General features: G+C 41.9%; 1 protein-coding gene across 5 annotated transcripts in view; it reads right to left on the minus strand.

Moving 5' to 3' along the window:
• Positions 1-20714, minus strand: part of klar (klarsicht) — a 118581-nt gene that overhangs the window by 20344 nt on the left and 77523 nt on the right. For 3 of the 5 annotated variants that reach the window (XM_065864044.2, XM_065864043.2, XM_017078399.4), the window contains 3 exons: positions 10296-10709; positions 1486-1779; positions 8-679 (listed from right to left, as the gene is read on the minus strand). In XM_065864044.2, the coding sequence (XP_065720116.2) occupies positions 8-679; positions 1486-1779; positions 10296-10709 (1380 nt within the window). The remainder of the gene's footprint in view (positions 1-7; positions 680-1485; positions 1780-10295; positions 10710-20714) is intronic. The other 2 variants (XM_065864045.2, XM_017078401.4) reach the window with 1 other exon arrangement.

Raw genomic sequence — 20714 nt, forward strand, 5'->3', positions numbered from 1 at the left:
TACTTACGTCGCCACCAGCTCCTCCGTCTCCAACTCTCCGTCGGTGGATCAGGCACGGATCATCCTCGCTCTGGAGATCACTGCCCGCCGCATTCCCCTGCTCGTTGTCCGTGTCCAAGTGCTTGAAGTAGAAGATTGCACAGTTCTTCGACTTGCGATTGGATCGGTTGAACTTGGAGGTGTCATGATGACGCGTCTTTCGCAGTCCCAGCGGCGACTTGTTCAGCTCGTGACCGAGCCCGTGACTCAGTCCGTGACCGTGACCATGACTGGTGTTCCCATGCGAATTGGGTGTGATTACCGCCACGGCTATGTTTTTGTTATGCGCCTTATTGGGCAGCATTTTGTTGCCAATATTGTGATGATGTCGCTGCTGCAGCAACGAGTTGCTGCTGTTGATATTGCTATTACTGCTCTGGGGCATCTCTATGAGGTTGAGGACCCTTCGGGTAATTCCCGCCACCACAGGCAATCCTCTCCTGCTCAGCTGCTGCACCTGCTCGAAGTCACTGCTCTCCGAGTCCGCCTCGAAATCCGTCAGGGTGGCTGCCCCACTGGGATTCGGGTGGTGATTCGCCTGTCTCCACGATCGCTTGGCAATCAGGAAGTCCACCACGTCAGTGCCTAGATCGGGATCCTCGTCCTCCTCCTCTAGCTCCTCATCGGCCTCATCGCCGGGCTGAATGCGAGTCAAGTGTTTGGAGGGTTGGATAAGTGTTAAGTGGGTGACACAAAGGGGAAGTGGGTCGGGCTTTCGTGGGATTCACACACTTGTTTAACACGTGCTCTCTGCCGCTCAAGTAGTGCCAACTAATGTTTGGTTTGGGTTGTTCTTGGGATATGGGAGTGCATGAGACTGACCAAAAAAGAGGATCTATCTATTAGTATTAGTCTATCTTTCGCGTCATAACTCCCGAACTAGGAATACATTTTGGTAGTGGTAAACGTCTAACAGTCGGAAGGTCCTACTACTTCTAGTGGGAATAGGTTTTTTAATAAAATTGAAAACAGTTTCGTTTAATTTTCGGTTATCTTGCCAACTAGACTTTTTCAAAAAAGCAAACATTACTACTTTCAAGAGCAGCAGAATATATTTTTTCCTTTAGTGGTTTTTGATGATGTCCAAAAATATTTACAAAGCTTGGTATCTTTAAATTCTCTCCTTTTTTTTTGATGATGCCCAAAAACATCAACGTGTACCCGAGTTGGCCAGATCATTTGCTAAGTATTCTGTTTTTCCTTTTAAGGTTCTGGGGTTCTGGGATAGCGTATTTTTTTTGGGTTATGTTCGTTTTGGTTCTTTGCTTAACTTGAGCTGGGGGTTAGGATAGGTCAGGCTCAGAAAGTTGACAATACTGTGGAAGGCGGGGGCATGCAACTAAACTAACAACACAACAAAACGACAAGTCAAACAGAAACTACATACAGGATATGCAAATCATTCAAAGGAAAGGGGGATCAACCATCCACCATGGGATGACTTACCTTTTGAGGTGCAAGACAATCGCGTGGCTGATCCGCTGACAGGGACTCCGCTTGGGATGGGATTTGCTGGGATGGCGAATGGGACTCCTCATCCAGGCCACAGACAATCTGGGTGGCTGCAATCTGGCAGCGCTGGAGGATCAGTTCCGCGGGGGTGGCCGACTTGGGTTCGCTGTTCTCCAAATCCAGATCCGAGTTGACCTCGTTCAGATCGTCCTCGGTGGCTTCGCCCTCGTAGCCGAAGGAGTCGTCTTCGGTGTCCTCCTCTTCGTCCTCGTCGTCATCCAAGCCGTTCTGCAAGAAAGGAGAAAAATAAATCTTAGATTTGGTTTCTTTTTCGGATTCAATGAAGTTGTGAATATAAGCAACACTTTTTAATTGGACAACTCGTGTGATCTTGATCTTTCCATGGCCGCTGCTACCTGGGAAAATTTCCAGGCCAGGCCAGACCAGTCCAGTCTCCTTTTCATTTGCTCTTCCTGTTTCCATCACGTAACACTCTTCCTCTTTCATATGCTGGCTAAAATTATAATTGCTTTCAATTGTCGACACACGAAGCTCTCGCATAGGAGATCAGCGGGTGGACACAGACAACAGACATCGGACATCAGACAGGCGGGCAAACAGACAAATGGACAGAAAAGCAGCTACAGAGACAGTGAGACAAACTGGCAAACACTTGGCCAGACAGATGTCAGATAAGCCAAGAGGCGAGAAAAAGTGTATATATACCCTCTCCGAATGTTGTGTTTTCACTGGGGTCTTTCCAATCTACGGATATTTATCATTTCTTCCAAAAAAATTTAGGGTTCTGTCAGCAAATTGTTTAATACTATTCAAACACCTTTTTTAATAATTATTAACTTAATATTATTATTAATTTTATAATAAGAGTAATCAAATCTTCGTGTCTTGGTTTTCCCCTTTACATTTTCCTTTTCTTTTTTCCATGTCCACGCCCACACAAGTGAGAGGCGGCGGTGGGCAGCCGTTTGAAGAGGCCTTGATGGCATTTCAAAAGTGTTTCGCTTTTTACCAGAATACGCCCCTTGGCACAACCTTAAGTGACCTTGGTCTATCTGATTTTCCCTCCCGAGGCGCTCTGAATTACACACAAATGTTGACTTAACACTCCATAAAATAAAAAACTAACGAAATTCCACAATTAACCCAAGAGACCTCACCCCTGACGATCAGCAATCAGCTGTGGAATGGCTTTTATGGCCATCAGATGTTTTAGCTGGGCAATTTTGTGTGTTCGCCTTTTCGGATTTGCGTAATTTTGTTGTTCGGGTAAATGTTTCTGAACAAAATCTAGTGGAGGCCGCCCGAAGGTCGCTCTGAACATCCGAAGAAGCTTGTTCTCCACGGACGAGATGAAGCAGATTATGTGGCTAATTGTCCAGATGATTTATGGCCGGGAATTGCTTATACACCTCTTATATGGCGCCATTTGATTGTTTTTGTTTATGGTAAACAGTGCTGGATTCCTCGAACAACAAAGAGGTGAAATGTGTAAATGGACCAGGCCATCCCAAGTGTTGTAAATAAATAGGGATGTGAAAGAGGGCCAGACAACCCATCAAAGGTGATGGGCGGTAAACAAAAAAGTGGGCCTGCGAAATAGTGCAAAGCCAATCTATGGAGTACCATAAAATTTTATCTTTTTTAGGATATCATCGAATAACAGTTTTAACTCTTAATCTCAAAAGCATCGACCTTTATTAATGGTTTCACAACGCATCAGCCGGTGTTATCTGCTAATAAGGAATTAATTTGTGTCTTTCTATATCAGTTTCATCTTCATCAAGGGGAAAATGTTTTTACTGATCCATCAACAAATTATTTATTTCCCTGCTTAGTCTGACCACTGATAAGTTTTCCCTCTTATCGACCGTCTGTATGCGATCTGGTTTCTAAGCTTTCTCCAAATTAGCATAGCACCCGCATTCTGTGACGCAACCTTTGATCAACCAGTCTCTTTCCCATTCCTTTTCTATATCTCTCCAGCTTTACGCTTTCCTCTAACATATATATCCAATCTCTTAACCCAATGAAAAACAAATTAGGCGGAAAAACTCCGTTGACAAAACGGTACAAGCTGAGAACCGACAAGTTTAAGTCAAGAAATCCCTAAATAATCTGGTTAAAGAACCGCAGACTACCCACATTGTTGGATGGTATACACATATATTTATGTTCTTATTATGCAAAGTCGGGAAGGCAAAGATGATTACAGAACCTAGACAACCATCAAGTTTTGGACACGCCTTCCACTACCATTTAGCTGGAAATTAAGTTCATCTCGACGCACTTCAGCAGAACTCTTGCTTTAAAAGAAAAACCAAAAAAAGAAAGAGGGGGAGAACGTGTCGTGCCAGTCGCTTAGCACCTCGTTTACACCCAGATCTTTTTCTCCTGGAAAATCCCCATTTAGCCCCTTAGGTTCTCATACCGATTCCGATTCAGATCTCAACACGCAATTTCTGGCCATGTCACTTCAGCGACTATAAACCAGAGCGATAACCATCGATATCTTCCTACCAAAGTGTGGGAAAAACTCCAACAATTGCTACTGTCTTTCTATGCATTTCATTTGAAATTATGAATTTCTCACGCGCCAGCGATTAATTATCGTTAAACGCCGGCATATCGTCAATATCTGGTTATTGGAGGAGAAGGTATAGAGGCTATATATGTACAGGTCTTCATTAGCATGTGCTTGTATGACTGTAATTATCGTGCAATAAAAACGTGAGTTGCATTCGTCAGACTTTGATATTTATTTTCTATTTATGCCGGACTTTTCGTCGGAGATATCAAATGCAAAGCGGTGAGTTTATGAGGTTGCTTGGGGAGTTGATCGATGGGTTCGGTAAAGCAAATGAAGAATAAAAGTGTATTTCAGTTTTTAGAGTCATCAGGTTTATGGAGAGAAGATTACGTAAATGGTTTTGTTTATTATAGGTTTTGAAGGTCTTTTAAGCAGTCTTTCAAACATTTATACCAATAAAGAAAACCAGCTAGCTAGAATATTTGAGGGGATACTAAACGTATTTTTGTTTTGTAAGATTAGATACCAAAATCACCAATTATTGTTTTAATACATGTCTCCCCAACGTCCCTCTTTTTTTGTAAACTGAGCGAAATTTCACAACAATTACTCAATTCGGCACAAAACATTCAATGAATTTTAATCCAGCGGTGACAACGGCAACAACGGCGACAACAGCAACAACATTGCCGGCACAGCAGCAACTCCAACTCGATTCCGAGGGGAAAAACTCTGCGATGGCGCGACAAAATTGCAGACACAAAAACACCAACAATAACAATAACATCGGCTGGAGCAACAACATCGCCGCGTTGACAACCCGCACAGACAACAACAATTGGCAAGCCAGCAACATGAGCAACATGAAAACTTCCAAGTCATATGGAAAACGGGCAACATGCAGCACCACCAACCACCCCCTCGCCATGCACCACCCCCTCAAGCAGCAACAACAACCCACAGCAACGACAATATTATTACTTTCATTGTTGTTGCTGGTGTTGCTGGCGTACGGCAAACATTTCCTGGTACAGCAGCAGCTTGGACGTCTACAATTTAGCTCAACTATTACAAATCGCATTAGATGCTAAATTTAGCAAAGCAGAGGAAAATGCAAGCATTCAAGTCGCTGCATTGGTCGGAGCAGCAACATCAGCAGCAGCAACTGATGTTGCTGGCGTGCAGCAACGTGCAACTTCGACAGGCCGTCGGCCATAGTTTGCATATTTTCACTTCAGACCCCTGCCAATTCTCGTTCTCGGTGTCTGACCCTAATCTGCCGACAGTGCAACATGTTGCCGCAGAACTTGGGGCACTATATAGACCGATCCGACGTGGGTGTTGCCCACGCCATCTGGCCCACGCAGGGAGATGCTAATGCCCGATTCCTGGCCACGCAATTGCTCATAATTTGCAGGTTGCTGGCGGGCCAGCGAAGGAGCTGCGGGAGGTGTACACCCGAGACATACTCTAATTTTCAAAAATGTTAACTTGATACTGAAAAATGCAATTTCTCAAAAACGTAAGAAACTATCAAAATTGTTACATAGTTTTATCATTACAACTTAGCAATGTCTTTGCATTTAGTATGATATGATACTATATATATGATTTAAATACATTTTAGTTACTGTGTAGGGAAACATTTTAAGGTGTTGCCGGCAAAATGAAAATGAAATATTGACAATTGGAGGCGAATTTGATTCGATGCAAAGTGGAAAACAAAGGCAGGCAAACAAAAGTCGCAAGTTGACATTTGGCAAATGTCAGTTTGAGTAAGGTTGCTGGCAGCACAATAAATCGCATTTGAAGATGTCGCAGTTGCCGTTGCGCCACACGACACCACAGCAACATGTTGCCGCTGTGAGGCGATGACTGCTGCTCTCTTTTGCTTGCATTTCCCATTGTGATGTCCCGCCAAACAGGTGTGGGATAACTATTTTAAGTAAAAATTTTTATATTTTGTCCCGAAGCCAGTTAAGAAAAAAAAATTCGCATTCCATCGATTTACTGACAAATCCGAAATCATGTTTTCCCAGATACCGCTTGGTATCGGTCATGGCTAGATCGGGAATATATACTTTATAGGGTCGGAAACGCCTTCTTTTACCGACCTAGAATACCATATTATCTTTTGTTCTAAAAATGGACTGACTTTCCCAACTATCGATCGATCTGTATGGGATTGTAGCCCGTTTAACCAACAGCTGCTGGCAATTTGCTTTTCTTGATCGTTTATTGTTGTTATTCTGGCTTTTCTTTATGGCTTTCCCTGGCGATCATAAATCATTGGCCCAGGAAGCCAATGTGTGCGATCACAGATCGAATCAGATCACAAATCCCCAATCTTATCCGTGATAATACGATACTCCTCTATCAGACTGGCATAAAATAATGAACCATTTATGGTGGATTTGATCATTACAGGGGGGTAATTGAAAAACTGGAGGAAAAACAAGCTCTAAAGAAAGAAACCCCAAGGAATATGAAGCCAGCAATCTGTCATTATCTAAGCCAGAAACTAGAGCAGCGAACGGTTTTTGCCTAGTGTGTTGTATTATAAAACCATTTCGGAGCCACCCAATTTTATTGCGGTTGCAAACATTTTTTCTTTTTTTTACGTGGCCAAGTTTTTCTGTGAGCCTGTTAAGTTTTTATTTTTCTAAGAGAAGCATGAGATAAAAACATAACCATACCAAACATCAGAAAAAATTCAATTGTTTTTCTTCCGCATTTAATCGTAAATTGTGGGTGTGCCCACGCCTTGTTTTCCCCGATTTTACATAATTATTGTGATTTAATTTGTACTGCTTTCCGGGACACAACCTGCAACCTGCAGCTAGCCACTTGCAACATGTGTAAGCAATCAACATGCATAAATTGCAGTTCCGATTCGATTCCGACGTGACTGCCAGTTAAATGACTAACCACTCCCCTCCACCTCCAATTGTCAATTATTATGCGATTTGCATTCACTCATTTTAAAGCCTCGTTTTGTGGTTCACAAAAGATGGAGAAAAAACCAAAATTTGCATATTTCGTTTTCAGTTTTTTCTCCATTTTTTGGGGTGTGGACTTGCAGACTGGTAGCAAAATTGAGGATTGATTTATGTCGGTATTTGATTGATGTCTGCTGGTTAGCAAAGCCACTTTGTTGCTGCACTGATGATGGAGCCAATTAAATTCATAAATATTTTGATCGTACACCATTGACGGACGCTAATTGGTACATGGAAATGATGACCAATTAGTAATATTAGAAAAATGATGACAGCTTCAAGGCCCCAAGAAGATAACTTGATTTCCGCGCATGTTCTCCCACTCCCAAGATCATTTCCCTTTCAACCAACAGATGTTTCCCAGCCTCCAGTTCAACCTTCAACCCGTTCGAAATCCGGAATCCACAGCCAAAGGTCTTGTGGTCTCAGTCTGCTAAACAAACACAATTTCCCAAGAATAAACAACATCATCCCAGAGAAAAAGTGGAGGTTCAGGCGGGATATAATAACAATAATAACAACAATAATGGGGCATAATTCAATGCAATTCAACTGCATTTGTTTATCGAACTTGCCGCGGCCGTCACTTGCAACATGTTGCCAGAGAATAAGTGTGGGAAAGAGGTGGAAAAAGATGCAACAAAGGAAAACTAGTTGGAAAATACATACCATTAAGAAAAAAAGATTATAGTTTTAAGCAGGGAAAGACATTACAAAAATACATAGGTAACTAAATAAATATATATCTCGTAAAAGATTTAAAAACCAATAGGGTATTTTAAAAATCGGTCAAGCAACCCATCCTTTTTCAGTTTTTTTTTTTTCTTTTTATTTTCCAAAGTTCAGGCACGTCGTAAATTTGATTTGGTTTATTTCCATTTGCCCTGCTCTGCTCATTTCGGTCACTTTCATTTGGTTTCGGTGCTGATTTTCGAGCTGATTTCGAAGTTTACCGTCTTGCCGTTGACTTCTCTGAACTCTGCAGTTGAGGGCGCATAAATTCAACTTTTACTTTTCGCAGTTTTTGATTTTTATATTGCCTTAGATATAAATACATTTCTTTATGGCAGCTACTTAAAGTTTAACCCCGCTGATGAAGAAGCGGGGAAATTGTTGCGGGTAAAGCAAGCCGTGAGTTTATTACGACATTTGGTAAAATGGGGCACCGAAAGAAATAACTGCAGTAGAGGATCAGATCATGGCTTGAACACTCATAATTGGGTATATAAATAAATTGGTAGTGATAATAAAATAACGCCACAGAAACACTAGGGTTTTGGTGTGTAAAAGTATGCAACAATATGTTTTGTGATCGACAGATTTACTCCGAAAGACCACGTTCTTTTTTCCTGCATACTTTTAGATGTCTTTAGAAATATTTATCTGATAAGACATTCTTAAACTGTTTTTAAACTGAATTTCAAATCCCTAGTTATTTTCTTCAAGTGCAAGCACTTGTGACATTTCCGTCTGTCCCTAGTTCGGTTCGCTATTTGGTTTTTATAGCAGCCGCCTTTCGTTTGAAGTCTTGGCATGGCTTGAATGGCCGGCTAATCTCCTCTTGGCCAGAAATTGGATGCATGGCAAATGTAGAGCAGCGAGTTCCCCCGCGGGCAGCCCCAGCTAAATGTGGCCAGGAAAGTGTTGAAAATTGCCAACTGGATCGGCCCACATAGAGATTGGTCATGGACGGATCCCCAAGGGGGATGCAAATTATTGCATCAGCTAGTCGGTGGAAAATGAAATTGTTTCTGCAACAACGAGGAAAATCCAAAGAGGTGGATAAAAGCCCGCCCGAGGCGCAATCAAATGAAGCGGTTCGCAAAACAAAAAAAAAGGTTAACTGCCCCACAGCCGGAGGTCTGATGATAGGTGCGGGAAGAAAGCCTAGAAGACTCTATGTGTGTGGGTCAGAAGACGCCTCTTCCAGTGCGTGTCTCGAATGAATTATTTACCAACTGAGCTCGGGCACGAGGCCAGAGCATTTTGCGCTTCCTACTCCGCAAATTACCCACAATTAAGACGGGGTGCATGAAAAACGCTTTCCAATTACCAGGCAAAGAGAGGGGCAGAGAACTTTAACCAGGAAACGTTTAGAGCTCCAAGGAGGATCCATCCATCTATCCACACCCGATGGTAGGAAACTGGGTCAACGTGTCTATAAGGCGAAATTGACTTTCACTGGATTTAAACACGAAACGGATGCCACAAGAGGAACAGAATAGATTGGTGAATTACCAGGGGCATGGTATTAACAGATCCATTATGGTAGAGGGAAGGAAGTGCGGATCATAGGGGGATCTTGAAACTTATCTTCGGAAAAGCTTCATTTTTACAGTTTTGCCTAACATAGCCGTTCATTATATTCTATTTTTAACTTGGTTAAGGAACATCATCTTAAAGCCTTCTGAAGAAAATTCTAGCAATTTCTTTTTCTTACTTCTTAATAACTTTTACTGGAACATTCTTCACTTTCAGTTCCGTCATCTTCCCATCGAACAGGAACCAACCAGACACACCTTGCCATACCAAAACCACACCACCCAGGCGAAACTCTTTCATCTTTCTCCCAAGTTCGTCTCACTATTCAATTACACTGCTCTGCACTTCAGCGCTTTCCCAATACATTTTTTGTCGCATTGCCGGCATTTTCACTAAATGAATTAATTAAATCACTCGCAACCGAGTTATACAAAAACGTAATTAGAAATTTCCACAATTGGCAATGCGATGCGGCGATGAACGGCGGACGGACGTGCAGGGAAAGCGGCGCCAAATGCATTTTCTTTCTTTCCAAGAATCCCTGGCATCTCGACGAATGCTTTTCCCTTGCTGGCTGGCTGGGAGTTTTCTTTTTTATGGCCAACCAGCAGATAACCCAAAGTGACAAAAGTCGAAGACACGCCAAGGGCAATGCAGAGGTTATTTTTGGAAAATCCCTAATCGATTCAAGTTCATGTAGATAGGCCATAAATTAGTGTGATATATAGGGATATATGTTGGGTGCTATTCGGTAGAAAGTATTTTTAAGAAGATGAAATGGACATTCCTACTTTTTCTATATTATTTAATTTAAAAAAATACTAAAAAGTAATATATATTTATAACGTAAACCTTAATGGAAACTAATCTCAGAATAGGTTGAAGGGAATTCCCGTATAGGTATTTTTACAAAATCTCTAATTGGTTCAAGTTCCCATAGATGGGCTTTAAACTAGTGCGCTGTTTATATATTTATGTAGTTTTTCATAACTTACCGCTGTGGAACTGCGTTTCCTAAGCAGATTATCCAGACACAATTGAAGTTCGAAAGCCTTCAGATACAACAGATGATAGCGATCCCTTAGTCGCTCCAAGTTTCCCTCCCCCTTCTTTGATGGGTGGTGGGTGACTGTTGGTGGTGGGGCAGTTTGCGTGGTTCCTATGGGTGTGGTCACCGGATCGGAGGAGGCGAAACCACTGCTCAGGCTGCTCGACTTTGTGGCCGAGTCGCTGGTTGACTCACTGGAGCAGTTGCTGGTCAATGAGGCGGGTTGCTGACTCGACAGTTGCTGCTGCTGTTGCAGTTGCAATTGTTGCTGCTGCTGCTGTTGGAGTTGCTGCTCCTTTTCGGCGGCTCGAATGCAAGAGCTCACCACTCGAGCGTGTGATACAATTTCATGGTACAACACCTGGAATCAAAAAGAGAGCGCACACAAAAAGGGAAATTAAAAAGGTGTCCGTTGAATTCAGCTTATGTGGCTAACATGACGTATACTTGATATGCCCAGGCGGCTAATTGATTAGGCAAACAAGGAGGGAAAGGAAAGGGATTGGGACTGGGGAGAGAGAGAAAGGCTTGGCTGGCCGTAAAGGATATGGTTACAGAGTGTGCCAAACCACATTAAAGTCATGTGGGATAAATGGTTTTTTAAATAATATATCTTCATTGCTAAAGGAAATTATATATACATTCAGAAATATTAATTTTTCTAGGATAAAGTCTTCTGGCTCAAATCAACTTTCGTATACTCACTTAGTGAGTATTCTTATCCAGTGCAATCTTAAATTCTTGCTGCATCTAACTTTCCCCTCCGTTAAACGAACGATCTCAGTGCCACATTATCTCCAAGATATTGCCCTCCCCTCTCGAACATTTTTCCAATTCCTGCAACAGCATTTACCGCCCATCTGCAGCGATATGGCATCGCTCATTTGTCATTTTAACAGCTGCCGGGCCTTGGCTCTATCCCCATTCAACCCCATCCGTATCTCTATCCTCTTCCAACCAAAGGTCAAGCTGGAAAAGTCCCACGCATTGCATAAGCTCTCGGCCATTGTTTCACGATTAATCACACAGAAGAGTGGGGAAAGAAGAAAGATTTTCCGCACAGAGCGATATTCAATTTATCAAACATCAAAAAAATAATTACAAGACAATTGACGCCAAGGGGTCAAAGTGGGAAAGGTGGGCGTGACACCCAGTGACACCCACACATGAGATCCGAAGAAAATCCGAGAAAAAAGCGAAGGCAGGCTGGCAGGGAAACTCCCAAGCGGGCTTCCACAATCTGGACATTGATCTCCATACAAACAGTTTAACCCCGATGAACTCTTGCATCACCGCCGACAAAATATGAAAAATCAACAAAAGGTGCACAAAAGTTGAAATTAGAAATCGATAAGTAGGGGGAAATAAGGGGGAGAGACTTTTAGAGACAACCTCTTCACCCCAAAGTGTTCGAGCCACGGACATTTATTTATGGCCCGGACACATCCTTACTCAACTCGAAGTCAAAGCCTAGAGGCCCACGAAAAGCCCAATGCAAACATAAATTTTAATTTTCACCTGTTTGAGATCTTCATTGAAGTTGCCTTTGTGGCCTCCCTTTCGACACTGGCAAATTGAAATGTCACAGAGATTGGGTCTCACTTTGGAGAAATTGCAAATTTATGAAAATGATTTCCTTGGACAGCTCTTGATTTACCTTGGGTAATGGCCAAATTGACACTCAAAGGCAGCTGCCAAAAAGAAACCCTGGCCAAGTCACCTTTTGCAACTCCACTCTGCCATTTTCAGTTTGAAGAATGATCCGAGAAAGCTACGCTGCCGCGAAAAAGATTTATGGGGAAGCCTTACCAGATCCTCGAAAACCCCCCTGCCCTGAAAACTGAGAAAAGCGGGAAAGTTTTGACAGGCTGCTTGGGATTTTTCTCCTTTTTACGGTGGGTTACTTTTACTGCCACCAAATGTTTCTGTGCAGTAAATTTAATTATACTGGGGGAAGTTAAAAGACTGATTCAAAGTTGAAGGCCTTGCAAATGTAATTGTTATATAAGTAATTTATTTTTATTACAACATTTTTCGAAATACGAGGTATAGAAAACTTACCACCTCTTTTATCGCATTTTTATAAATGCTTTTTTCTAAGAGTTATTTTTCAGCTTTTTACCCAAGCCAAGCAATTTTCTGCATCAAATTGTTTTGCATTATGATTTTTATCATTATAGCTAATTATAAGACAGCATAAACAAAAGAATTCTTTTCCAGAGGCTTGGCCCGCTTGGTTAGGTAAATAGATAAATGTACCCAACTTAACCAAGTCGAGTCATAGAATCGAAGAAGAGGGCCTCTGGCAGAGAACAAACTTTGGAAATAGTTGGGACGAAGTAAGACCTCAACGCAGGAGGAGTGGGAGTGTAGACAAAAGACCGAGGAGGATCCGGAGAGGCAGGTGTGGGCTGCTTATTTGCGATACTTGGGGCTCATTACCAGAATTGAAGACCAGCGACCGGAGAACCCAAGTCGGAGCTCGAACCCAACCCTAGTAACCAACCAGCCAAAAGCCACAACATTGTATATCTTTTTTGGAGGAACGCCTTTCTCTTTGTTTTTTCGGTCTCGGCTCCAAAACCAAAACCAAAAGCCAAACGATCCGGGCCCAAAACTGAGGTGAACCACTCCCAATCTTGGCACGACTCTGAGGTCTCTAAGCATTGCCTTAATGCAGTTGCCGCCACCCACCCACTTGAGGAGCGCTGGCTGGAAATATGAGAATTTAGAATGCAGAACTTTATGCAAAATTCGTGACTAATCTGCGCTGCCTGAACTTGAGGAGCAGCTTTTATTATTTTCTGTGCTCGAGAGTCTCGAGAGGTCTCAAGATTATTGGCAAGCGTAGGAAATAATAAAAGAAATCAGGGAAAACAAATTGAAGTCAGTGCGAAGTTCTCTAGATTGAAATCTGATGCAGAGAAAAAATAATAAAGCCAGCACGAGCGAATGGCAAGAAAAGTGAATGTGTTGGCTCACAGTGGTGTGAAAGTGTTGGAAAAAAAAACCCTCAATTTCAGAGAATGAGTATGCAGATATTTTAGAAATGATTGAGAAGCCTTTCAAGGGTTCCCAGAAATGAAGATGGTAGGCCATTTTAATTTTAATATGATCTGTAGTGTTAAAATATTATTTTTTTATTATACTTATTTCATTAGAAATTACCTTGGGTAATAAAAAATACATATTTATGGTTACGTTGAAAGACACATAATTACATTTATTTTACACCCTTTCTTTATTGGTAAATATGTTTTTCCTTGACTTTTCATCTTCAGCTGGCTAATTTTTTTTATATTTTTCCATCAATATTCTCATTTTTCTATCCTCATTCTTCTTTACTTAGTCATAAGAATTGCAACACATTTTTAGGCACTCAAGGTATTCACACTGTCTTCCAAAAGTCTGGCTGCCATATACAATTTTTCTGCTTTTTTTCCCAGTTTTCTTCGCGATGTTTATTCATGCGAATGTTCATCGCCCCTCGGAATCGGTCAAAATAAGTTCCTCTAATGCGATGGCTATTTTTACAAGCCGCAACTCAATAGAAACAGTGTGCTGGGCACGTCGCGTATCTATATCTCTACTATATATCTTGGATGTCTGCGACCGAGGTTCGTTGACTCAGAGACTCTTTCGATGTTGCTGCTGTAATTCGGCGTGGTTGAGAATGACCAAAGAATTGAGCAATCGGCTTTGGCTACATGTACAAAAAAAAGAATAAAAAGCAACAATGGCCCACCAGATCGTACATTCATTATCGGAAATGTCAGTGCGTGACCTCGACCGCGTTTTTAGAATTTTACAATTTTAGGTTTACATTTTATTGGTCTTCGGTCCCAGGCAACGCCTTCAGATATTGTCTGATTCGCCAGAGGTTGATTATGAATAGAATTTTACAGAATTGTTTAAAATTAACAAAAGACATTAATAAATGTTTGCCACAATGGCGATTAAAAGGTTCGGAAATCACGCCCAAAACGTGGGTAAACCATATGCCCGAGAATTATGATTAATTTATTGTGAAGTATAAAAAACTAATATCTGTAGGCATTGGCAATAACATTTGATTCTATAACATGAAAGTACAGTAAACAATATATTTCTTGTAACGCGTTTGGCTAAAGGGTATCATTAAGCATTAACAACTGCCTAGCCTAAAAACACTTTTTAAAGCGCTATCAAATCGTCATAAATCTTTTCCTAGAAGGAATCAAATTTATAGCCAATTTTTATAAGCAGGAAGCCGACAGCAACCCAAATTCCACCTAGAAATGTCTTATAGAGAACATTTCCAAGATGTCACATAAATTGGGAACGCACGAACAAAAAATAAATTGTTTCTTTTTGTACGTTTTCTGTTTCGCTGCCTTTTTCTTTTCCTTTTTTTGCAAACATTTTTATGTGAAGTAGTCACGACATTTGGAACACTTCCAAATCGGCCTAAAAATAGAGTTCAACAAAATAGAATTAGACGAAAATCAGGCAGCGACTCTAATTACCCAAGGAAGCTGGGAGAGAGCAAAGGGAAGAGTTGATAAATGACAGGCGGAAAGGAAGAGCCAAACAAATCGACAAAGTCCGGGAAAATGAGATGATGAAGGTGGTGATGCAGTGGAGATGGGATTTTCCAGGTTGAAAGACGACCCCAAAAGTGCAATTAATCAGCTGACCCAGAAAACCACTCACAGTTCTTCAGTTTCCACCAGAGGAATTGATGTCGTCGACGTGCCGTGACCAAATGCATCGGGAATAAGCCGCTTTGAAGATCCCGAGATCTCGGGATCCCGAGAATGTGTGAAGTTAAGTCGGGAGTCGCAGTTAAAGTCCGACCTGGCCTATTGAGTAACACACATCGGACAAGGAGTTTTGGGTTAGCAGGGGGCTACTGAATCCGAGTCTAAGCACCGTTGACATAATCACGTCCGAGTGTCACGTTCAACTCTTCGCCGGCGACAAAGATGATGGCCGGAATCCCGTCTCGTCTCGCTTTTTGGCTTTGTTGGCATCACGTTCTTGGGTCGGAGCCATGGGGCCAGAGAACAAGTTTGACGCTTTGTCGTGAAAATCTCTGTGCTCATTGTGGTCTCATTAGAAACATGTTACATGGAAACTGATTATGAAATTGCTCAACTGCCTCTGGCTGGGGCGACTTTAACTGTTTTTTCGTAATTATTTTCAATGAAATTAGGGAAAACGTTTTTTGATACGGTGTGAAAATGTGTGTCTCTCAAGCCGTTAGAGAAATTCGTATTACGAAGAAAAGCGGGAAGGCCTTTTCCCAATACTTGGACTTTCTACTTAAGTCGAGAGAGATTTGTTCTTATAGTCTTTGTGAAATTTTGTCAAGAAATTATTGTTTTATAGTGCTTGCAAATGTAAATAGTAAGTTCAATGAACTCCAGTGGGACCAGACTTTCCAGTCATGAAACACCCTTTATGACTTAATGTTGAATTGGTCGCTGCCAACTGCAGATATCTTTATGTATTACCTTGAACATTTTGAAGTTATCCTAAAAGACAATTAATTACATTTTGTTATTTATTTTTCCTTATCGAAATCAAAGTTCAGTGAGCTCGTAAACCTATCTCTTTAATCCAGATCACTAACGAACTTAACCCCAATTAACACTTAAAGCTCCAAGCTGATAATTTTGATGTCTCCCTTATCTTTTGACACTTTCTGGTCTCACTTGGTTGTTCTCTCTATGGAATCTCTCAACTACTTGACCTTCCCAGCTATGCTTATCTCTAGTGCATTGAATCAGCCCCCTAGAAAAACATTGTCTGGTTGAAATAGCCTTCATTCGAGTAGAACTGCATCGGAATAATTAAAGACAATTTTCCTAAGCAAATGACGCAGCTCGGAGCTTTGGATTGAGGGGCACGACTCACCCAAAATTGCCTTTCCCCCTGGGTGGTGATTCAAAAAGCGAAACCAATCCAATCGAAATCGTTCGATTAATTGCATATAATTTGAGGCCGACTGAGATGACACGAATCCGAGGCTAATTAGCTCTAAACTGAAACCGAAATCGAGATAAAAGACCATAGTAAAACAAGAGAGACAGCTGTTGAGGCCACCTGGACATTTGTTTGTCATGGAATCCCATTTGGTCATGCCTGTGGTCGCTGGTTTTTTGACCCAAGTGAACTGTCAAAAATTGTGAAAATGCGTCGTTGGTATCTATCTGCATGGAAAATGTCATTGGCAAATGCATTTCCTCGCCAGTTTTCCTCCTGTCTTGCCTCGTTTTCCATTTTTGGCCAGGGCTTAGCGCGCTTTGGAAATCAATCATGAAATATGCTTGCCATTAACAATTGGATTTGAAATCGAAATCGGATTTGGATTTGCTACATGTGTACATGTCTGTATGGATCGTCGTCGTCGGCTGGAGCGGCAAACAAATGGCAATTTGTTGTTGATTTTTCCTCAATAATTCAAAATATTTGATTTACTTTCGCCTCGTGCCGCATTTGACATGTTTTATTGGGTTTTGTTAGTGGCCTGAGAGATTCGAAATGGAGTTGGGGAAATCGATCCAGTTTCGATTTGGCTCTCGAGAGGTTCTTCCTCGCTCACCCAGATATTCAGGCGTAAATTTGACACCACTCGAGTGATCTTTTTTTGTGTGGTCTTCGGTCTCCATATCTCCACTATCCGATTACCAAACTTGGCCCTCTCATTAACACTTTTTGGACTTCTCCATCCTCGACTGCTTGAAGTGCAATTAAGATGCTGGCTGACATCGAATTGAAGCCAAAAAATAAAAGAAATACGAAAAGAAGCCGGCAGACAACAGACAAGGTCATGAATATAGTTACAACTTGGCTTTCATTACTTGTGGGGGAGTGGCAGTGGGCGGAGGATCGCTGCCGAAGGCTATGGTCTGACCATTTTGCAGAGGTTAACCCCTTAAAGCCCCCAAATGGAATAACTGAAGCGTGGCGGGCCTGGCCAATGAAACGTTCATTACGCGACTTTCATTCGAATTTGGTCTGGACCTTGTCTTCTTTTTTTCTGGGTTTTGGGCCAGCGGCAATTAAAATGAGATTATTACCAACGGTTTTGCCTGTTTTCGACTCTTTTTGTAGTCAATGAAGTACAGGGAAAATCAGTTACCGCTAAACCTCAGGCCCAAAACCCAAAGCCCGAAACAAGAAACCCCAAACTAAACCCCTCCTAACGAGTTGTTAATTGTGTAATAAATAGAAAGCTGAAAGCGGCAATGGAACCTGAAACGATATGGCTGAGGGATAGGAAAAGAGGCAGCTGGTAATCAGTGTTGTAATAATTGAAATTTAATACTGGGAAATGTGTGAAAAATAGGAGGATTGATGCTCTTTTCATAAGGCTGTAAAGCATTCACATGTAATGTTGTTTGATGAGGATGTTCTATCACTGTTAAGCCCAACAAATATCTTTACAGTTTAAATACTCTAGCTATACCTAAACGTTACAATTAATCATTTCCGAGTGCATTTATCTATTACCTTTAATTATAATTTATGTTATAGTCCTCGGCACAAAGTTTCCTACTTATTCCCTCCTTCAATAACCCAATCCACCAAAAGAAACCCCCCTGGGCAAACCATTCCATTGACATTTAACCATATTGAGTGGCCATAAAAGACAAATCCCCATACCCATAATTACTGGCCGCAGCTGCCATAGAAAGATCTCCCAACTGGAGATAAACCCACAGTAATAAAAACAACTGAAAAATGCCAAGCCGAGGGGCAAAAAGGAAACAAATTAAAATCTAACAGATGAAAAATGGCAAACAAATTTTTGGTCAATTCGTTAACATTGCAAATGAGTGTGGTGGTCTGGGGGATTCGCCTGTTTTTTCTGTTTCTCCGAGGAGGGATATATGTATCCTTGGGCAACGACAACTTGGGCCTTTTGAAGATCCGCGACAGCAGCAACAATGAAAGCTTCGCCTCACTTCACTTTCACTATCGGGTTGGCTTGGCAGATGAACATGCATCCCATCGACCCGATCCGATCCCAAGTTTTTCCCGCCATTACGACACCTCAATTTGCGATGGGCCCCAGCTTCCCATGCCCAGAAGCCATGAAAATCTGAACGAAAAAACCACAAGGAGGAACCAGCTCCTCCCCCTGTTTTTTTTGGTTTACTGGATAGTGGATGGTGGGCACCCCGACTCATTAGGCCCCAAACAAGTTCATAACTCTGGAGGTGCAGGGTCACAGTGCTGCCGAAAAGTAAACGAACCGGCGATGATGATGACGATGTATTTTGGACATGTGAGCAGAGGACGGAGCCACCTGTAAGCACGATCCAAAATTGATTTTTAAAAGCCTTACAGAGTGGGAACTCGGCATCCTCCCTCTCTTTATCTCTTCATCCCAAAGGGTGGAGACCGAAGTAAAAGTTCAACTAAAGTTTAACCTCCCGCCTCTCGGTTGCTTTTCCATGGCTTCATAATCTCCCGCTTTGACGTTTTTTGGTCAGGGAAACACTTTCCTCGGACCACCGATCAATCGATCGATCCATCGATCGTTGGCTGGTTCGATTCAGATGATTATCTTTCGCCGGGGAACGTGATTGCTACCACAGCAGCGAAATCGGTTAACCTCGGCGACATTATTTAATGCTAGTTTAACCGCAAAACATAAATTATTTTCACGGGGCGTTAATAATCATCTTTAAAGGGAACCGGGTTCAATAACTTCAGGGGGAAAATGCACGAGAAAAACGGCGATTGGAATGGGGAAAATGGCTTAGGAGATACACAAATTTAAAGCAGGATATTTCAGAATATTTATGCCGCATAGCATATTCCTTTTATCCCCTGCCAACTTTCTCTTCCAGAGATTTTTGATCGGTATCCCGGCCTCCGTGAATTTGTCAACGTTTCTCGCGGGAGTGAAAGTTCCATTGATCTTCCTTATAGTTTTTGTTAGTGCCACCACCACCACAGGCATAAACGAACTTATTCAACTCAATTGATTTCACGCAATAAACGCCTTCGTATTCACACATCAACACCTCCTTAGGCTGAGCCTCCCCCGGCTTTTCCCCATTGGATTTTCCACCGTGCTCCAGACCAAGTTCATAAAAACTCGGCTTGGCTGTGAAATAAAACCAATATTTATTGCCTATTCGGCAATTGGCAAAACTTTATTAGCAATTTGCCAATTTGAATAAAACCGAAGTGAAACGAGACGATACAGAGGCCAGCCGCTGATTGAGGGAGCAGCTCGTTGGAAGGAATAAGCGGAGGAGTTGGGATACACACCTCAATCATGTGTTTGCCTGATTGAATGTTTATGGTTGAGGCGGTTGCTAAAGAGGAGCTACAAGTGGCATACTCAAAACTGCACCTTGCTACGTGTGACCAGCCTTCAGGCTTATTAATCACCTTTTAAGTGTGGACGTGCTTTCAGAATTCAGTCTAGATTTAGGGCAAGGTAATAAATTAGTTTTTAATGTTACTTTAATTTAATTGGTAATTGATAATTGAAAGGTTCTATTTCGTTGTAGTTCTTTAAATACGTCTTTTAAATTTGAATATTTTCTTTAACTGCGTTCAACAAATTATTGTGACCGTTCTAAAAATACGCTTACACCAAGATCGATAAATAGATAGCTTGTTTTGCATTGCCCATTAGCTGAGGAAGGAAAAACAAACTGAAAACCAAGTTGCCAGGCAATTCACATGAGCAACATTTGCATGATCCCTTTAATGATCGGCCTTCGATCGATTGGAATGGCAAGCGACATGGTCGCTGATAAAGACGAACATAACCAACCTCAGAACATACCCAAGAGACCCCGTGCTCATCTCCATCAGCTGCGCATTCGAGAAATGCCAAGAAGCATAAACAGAGATCAGAGATCGCCCCTTTCCCTTATTTTGCCCCCACTCTCGTGGATTCCCCCATCTGTTGGTCGGGTCCTCGTCTTCGGACTGCTGTCAGATTGTGTATCTCTGACTTTTGTTGTTGCTGTCTGTCAAAGGCAAAAAGTGCATTTCGATATTGAAAACAATTCGAACTTTGTTAATGCTGAACTTTTTCCCTCGCTGCATTTTCGTTTTGTTTTTGCCGTGGACTCTCTTCCGGCAGTGTTACAATGTTTTTGTTGCATTGGTTTTACTCGCTGTTGTGTTGTGTTTCTCCTTTTTGTTGAAGGCTGTCAAAGAGATTTTGTCTCGGCGATTTGCAGTTTGATATGCCAAAAGGTCCCCCCTTCATCGCTCTCCAGGCTTTTTGTCTATGCTTTTCTTATTTTCTTTTCTATTTCCGCCAGTTCGCGAAGAGTCAGCGATTGAGTCACATCACGACTTTTGGCACCTTGCCTCGCCATTAGCATTTCTTCGCACCTGGCTTGCA

This window comes from Drosophila suzukii, chromosome 3 (genome assembly GCF_043229965.1).
Source record: "Drosophila suzukii chromosome 3, CBGP_Dsuzu_IsoJpt1.0, whole genome shotgun sequence".
NCBI lineage: Eukaryota > Metazoa > Arthropoda > Insecta > Diptera > Drosophilidae > Drosophila > Drosophila suzukii.